Raw genomic sequence first — 6100 nt, forward strand, 5'->3', positions numbered from 1 at the left:
AAAAGATGCATTAATTATAATTTAATTAAATGTTTTTAACAGAAATAATTTATAAAAATACACAAATTATATACATTATATATTTATATCGATAGTAATAAGTTTAATGAATGAAATGTAATCTTAACAGTGTAAAAGATTCACGTATAGAATTTATATTGAATTAATTTACATTTACGATATGCTTTAGATACTGTATATCAGTTAACAAGTAATCAATATAGGAACAGTTACTATAGTAGCTATTAAATCTGTGATTGACAGATAATTAGATTGTTTCGCTTATAACACGCAGTACAAAGCCGAATTTTTATCCGAATTTGTGTTAAAATAGATTAGGAGACGAAGGAATTGTTGGAATACTTGTAATTTGTATAACTGTAGTTAATTTAATAAATAAATGTCTAATATTGAGAAAGTCTTAAATCTGATTAAGAAAATTTAATCACATTTTACTGCTTTAAACAACTTTAAAAACTATGTAAATTGAAATTGAAAATTCTTATAATGATTTCAGTTTTATTATTATTATAAATGTTATAAACTGAAATGTTTTTATTATTTACAAAAAAATAAAAACACATTTACATATACTTACATCGTTTGAAATCACAGTAACGTTGCTGATCCCAAGTAATATTGGCATTATTAAATTTCATTTTTTTTAAAAATTTGTAAAAACTACATTTTCAAAAATCTTTATTTTTAAACTGTTTGTCTGTCTGTTTTTTTTTTTCTTTTCGTTCTTTTTTTTTAAGCTGGATGTTTTGATATTGTTTCACTAACTTCGAACATTTACAGCTGTGATTCGGTATACTGTAGCGATCTCTGTTGTTTAGGGGGTATTCTCCTGTTGCAAGAATATTCAATAGAAAATACAATGCAGGCCAGACCGACACCTGCTAATAAAAGAATGAAAAGTCCTCCTATTTTTCCTACATCCAGTTCCAAAGGAGTATTATTTGGTGTATTGGACTTAGGTGAGCACTTTCGACCGTCTTTGTTTCTCCACCACTTCTCTTTTAAAGCGTGTAACACTCCCTTTTCTTGAAGCTTTAAAATTGCACTCGAGAATAACTGAAGGTATGGTGATCCTTGATAACATGAAATAAAAATTTTAAACAAATATGTAAATTAAGAACACGTTAAATTACTGTTAATAATCTTTATATTATAAGCGAAATCAATTATATACCTATATTATGTGTTCATATAACAAGTAAAGTTTAATAATGTAAACGGATATTTCACTAAAATAATTATCATAAAATTATTCAAAAATAATTATTTTCTAATTTTTTAAAGAAATAATAAAATAATGAGTTTAAAACAATGAAAAATAAATTTAAAAATTCAAAACCATTATACTTTATATCTGTATATTTTATATTTAGAATAAGATATATAAATAAAAATTTTAAAATTTATAATTTTTTAAAGCTTAGTGTTTATAAAATTTTTAACCTTTGCGCATTTTTTTTATGGCTAACCAATATATAGAAGTAAAGGAAAAAATAGCATATTGTTCGATATAAAAGATATTAGTAGACAATTTTGGCTATAACGTTTTCTACACCATTATTTGAATAATATAGATTTTGGTGAATAATTTCATACCAGATGGAGTGGCAATTCCATATCCTTTAGAATCCAACAGACCGCCTGTCTGCATGAGATTGCAATGTTTTTCAGTTACATACTCTATCGCCGCAGATTCCATAAAGAATGCGTAGTTCTCTTTCAGAACACGTTGTATTCCTTCCTCGACACTTTTGGTGAAAAGTGATGGTTGAACTGATTCCATTGTCGTCCACATTCTTTTATAAATCGGAACATCAGATGTCTGTTATCGAAAGAGGAAAGCAAAATGGGGTATTTCAAGATAAAAGCAAAGTTTTTATAAAAAACACGTACAAATATAACAACAACTTTCAAAAACTTGACTTTTAGAAAGCTTTTATTATCGTTAACTGGAATAAATCATAGAAAAGAATTTATAATCGTTACTAAATGTTTTTTATTATTATAATTTACTTAATATATTTTAAAAGGAAAAAAATTTATAAATAATACACAAAACACTTTTTTTAAGATTGAAGTAACGTAAAAGAAATCGTTACTTTCATTAGATTTCTGATAAGATAAAATGGTGATCCTGAGATTTTCCAATGTTCATTCAGCAGATCAGATACCATTAGATAATGTTATTGTGACAAACTCCATACCATCGTTATTAGTTTTATATAAAAATAAAAGAAAGAAAACGAAAGAAAACTGTAGAAAAGGATAATTTTTCCTCTCTAAAATAGTATTTATTCGCTATTGTTTCATATGTATTCTTTATTTTTAAAAAATGGTCAATGAGTCTAAATATATTCTCCTCCAGTAAGTAATAAATAAAGAATGATTAGACCAAGTTTATGTAGCATAGATACAGGATTAAGGTTGACAAATTGTCAGTTCGTGTTCGGAACAGCAATTCCTGTTTTATCTAATTATAAGTTTTTATTGCTTATGATAGAATGCTTTTTTTTCTGTAAAGATGTATTGCTGCAGAATATTGGAGTTATATCTAATAATAACAACAAAATTCAAATATTGCATAAAATTTTAAACATTATTTATGTTATAGAATGTTTACTATATATTTTTTCTAACATACCTATAACAAATTTATTCGTAAATATAGTTAGATGCATTGCTTTTGTTTCGATTTATTTTATTCATGATGAATGGAAAAAGATGCATTATTCCTCTTACAAAACAGTGTATTTTCTTGTATGAATTTTGAATATATCGCATTCAGAAAGTTTTTTATTTATCTTGACGTAGGATATATTTACTAATGCAAGAATTATAAAAAGAACTAAATTTTTCTTTCTAGTTGAACAAACAAATAAAAAAAATCAATTTTCTTAGAGCCGCTTTTTAATATTAAAATCAGTTACACATAAATGTATTTATTTATTAGCAATTTTTTATTAGCTAATTATTTTATTAATAAATTTAAAATCTTATCTCTTTTCACTTAAAATATACTTTAAAATAATTAAAAATAATGCGATAGTTTAGGAAGAAAAGTAAAGAAGAAAATATATTTTTTATTTTTTAATAGTATAAAAAAGAGATCTGGGAATTTATTACCTTAAAATATGTAGCTGTCGAACCTCCTTCTAGACATCCATAACGGATATTAGATTGTTTTTCCAAGTCTTCCACAGTAAGGATGGGAGAAGACATCCTTTGTGCTGTAAGAAAAGCTGCTAAATTGGCTGTGTACGATGATAGGGTGATGAGAGTGAAAAACCACCAAATTATTGCTAATATTCTGGTAGACAAACTCCTAAATTAAACATTAAATTCTTGTGAAATCAATAAAATAATATTGATCATTTATATTAAAATATAATAAGGAGATTTTAATTAACTATTTATTAAAATAAATAAGTTAATTTATATAAATGCATTTATTTATCTTTCTTTTAAATTAATGATTTTATATGAATGTTTCATACCTCGGTGCTAAATTCGAACTTTGTTGAGTAAATGAACCGACAGTGAACCAAAAACTGGCTGATAAATTGAATTGGTTCTCTAGAACAACCCTTTCTGGGTCATTCCTACGTTTTCTAATCCATTCGTAAGGAGAAAAACGAGCAACTACGTAGAGAACAAGGCTGACAGTAAGATAAGATGTTCCTATAGCAACCCATACTTCTAGAGATAATGGTGATAGAAAGGTGAACAAATGAGGTACTTGGTTGTCAGAATGTCTTAGGAGAATACTGATACCCACGTTCATGAAAGGCATAGTGAAATCAACTGCTTCTTCTCGTTCATAAGTAATTGTTAAATCTCCTACAGCAATATCTGCCTCCTGAATAAATCACGACAAATTGTATTAACGATAATGATTTGCATGTAATATTAAAATACAGTTAATAGGACTACAAGGTTCTTATAAAAATTCCATTTATCGTTTATTAATATTTCAATTATCCGTTACTTAGATTTTAACCATTAAATTCCTTATAAAAACATATTGACGATAACGCGAATGTCATTCATAAACTTTTTAAATAAAATAAAATTTCTTAAAATTACATGTTAAATATGAATTTAAAATCTATTTTTACATCAAGATCCTTAAATTATGCAATGTAAAATATAAATTTTATTGTTATTTGTAAAATCTTTAATAATATCAGACATTAAAAGATCTCATGTAATTAAATTAAACTGATATTGTAATAAAAATTATATACTTCATACNATGTTCAATAATTACGACTTTTTTATGATAAATTTCACTTTTCGTGTCACACAAGATTACGATAAAATTTTAAAATTTATAGCATTTTTCGCGTATTTTAAATATAATTTTGGCATTAATAATTCAATTTTAAATATTAATATATATTAAATAGATTAACTAATTACAAAATAATTATTCTATACGTCATTTTTATTATATTAATATAATTTTAAAGAGAATATAAACCGTGCAATTAACTTAATTCAGATAAATGAGATTTTAAAGATGATTTCTTACACTAATAATAAATATTAAATAAAGGATTATATTTAATTACGTTAACGATTTATAAATAATTTTATTTTTAATTAAGATAATTTTAATTTCTATTACGAACAAAATATATTAAAAACTTAAAACAAGTGTATAACGATTAACGTCTTAAAACTATAAGTTAAAAATAAAATTAAATATAATTTCTTATACATTTTACACGTTTGAACCCTTATTAAGTAATGCTTTTATAGATTAATTTGTTAAAAAAATATTAAAAGTATATTAAAATTTGTTACTTGGATTTTAAATATACTAATGGGCACGTTGTTATATAAAAGATATTCTATTTTATTAGTTTATTTAATCATAAAAAAAGAGAAGTTAGCGATTTTATATTTAATGAAAAGTAAAGTTCTAGAGCAGCTTTTTTCATCAACTCGGAAATACTCCTTATATAGAGAGGGGAGAATAACGAGATGCAGATGTAAAGTCTCCAGAAGTATAATATGAAAATGAAATTATTATTAAATATTAAAAAATTGTAATGATTAAACTTTATCTGCTTAACAGGGAAATTAATTATTTATTATAATTATCAATTTTTTGAAACAATTAAATAAATAAATTAGTTTATATGCGTGATGTTTAAAGTTAGAACGTCTAGGCACTAAAAAATCGTGTGAATAGTTATAAAAAATCATAATTTGTAACTCGAGCAGGGTCGGATTTTTGCACATAAGCTAAACAAGCTTAGTCTCACATTTTTACATGCATCATTATTTAGTGAAAGGATTGAAAGGTCTGTTATATCTATGGCTTATGGTCACACTTATATTATTTTTTAGTGTCTAGATGTCCCAGCTCTAATGATATTATAAACAAAATACGTATAATCACTTGCAAGCAATATAATACGTGTAATTCAAACCAAAATATTACTTTAAAATAATATATGAATATATTATAAAAGATTTAATATATTTTTTACCTAACAACAGATTCTAAAAAATAATTTTTTGGGGATCTATTGTTTGGTATAAGGAAACAAAAATTAGAAAAAAATATATGTGTCTATTTTATCTTAGACAAAATACAGTGCAACGCTTACCCTGTCAATCAACTGACGTATCATTCCATTCCATTCTCCTATTTTATTTTTACTTCCATATCTGTTGTCTCTTACCAAGCTGATTTCATATCTAAATCCAAAAACTCTAGAGATCTCTTTGAGCAAGTCGATGCAGTAACCTTGGAATCGATCGTTACCTTTTAAATCTGCATTGGTGTTCTTCACAACAAATGGAGGATGCTAAATTCAAAAGAAAAAGTTTATTTCAAATCCAAACAGAACATTCAAATATTAAAAAAATTTTACTTGAATATTCTATTTTTTAAACTGGATTGAATTCATAAATTTATTATTATTATTTTCCATTTGTTGCTTTGTTGTACTCTGTAAATTGTCCATTAGACTGTATGCCTTACAAAATAAGCTTAAATAATAAGATATTTAATTATTTTTAAAATATAATTTTAATTATATTAATTAAATATTAAATTGTTATAATT

The 6100-nt window shown here is 24.5% G+C and overlaps 1 protein-coding gene across 1 annotated transcript in view; it reads right to left on the reverse strand.

Moving 5' to 3' along the window:
• LOC111628129 (glutamate receptor ionotropic, kainate 2-like) overlaps positions 1-6100 on the reverse strand; it is a 75388-nt gene that overhangs the window by 987 nt on the left and 68301 nt on the right. The window contains exons 10-14 of the mRNA XM_023371854.1: positions 5640-5840; positions 3516-3877; positions 3145-3343; positions 1618-1843; positions 599-1094 (exon numbers count right to left, since the gene is read on the reverse strand). Of these exons, the coding sequence (XP_023227622.1) occupies positions 796-1094; positions 1618-1843; positions 3145-3343; positions 3516-3877; positions 5640-5840 (1287 nt within the window). The 3' untranslated portion in view covers positions 599-795. The remainder of the gene's footprint in view (positions 1-598; positions 1095-1617; positions 1844-3144; positions 3344-3515; positions 3878-5639; positions 5841-6100) is intronic.

The sequence above is a fragment of the Centruroides sculpturatus genome, unplaced genomic scaffold (genome assembly GCF_000671375.1).
Source record: "Centruroides sculpturatus isolate CEXI.00-Female unplaced genomic scaffold, Cexi_2.0 scaffold484, whole genome shotgun sequence".
Lineage (NCBI taxonomy): Eukaryota > Metazoa > Arthropoda > Arachnida > Scorpiones > Buthidae > Centruroides > Centruroides sculpturatus.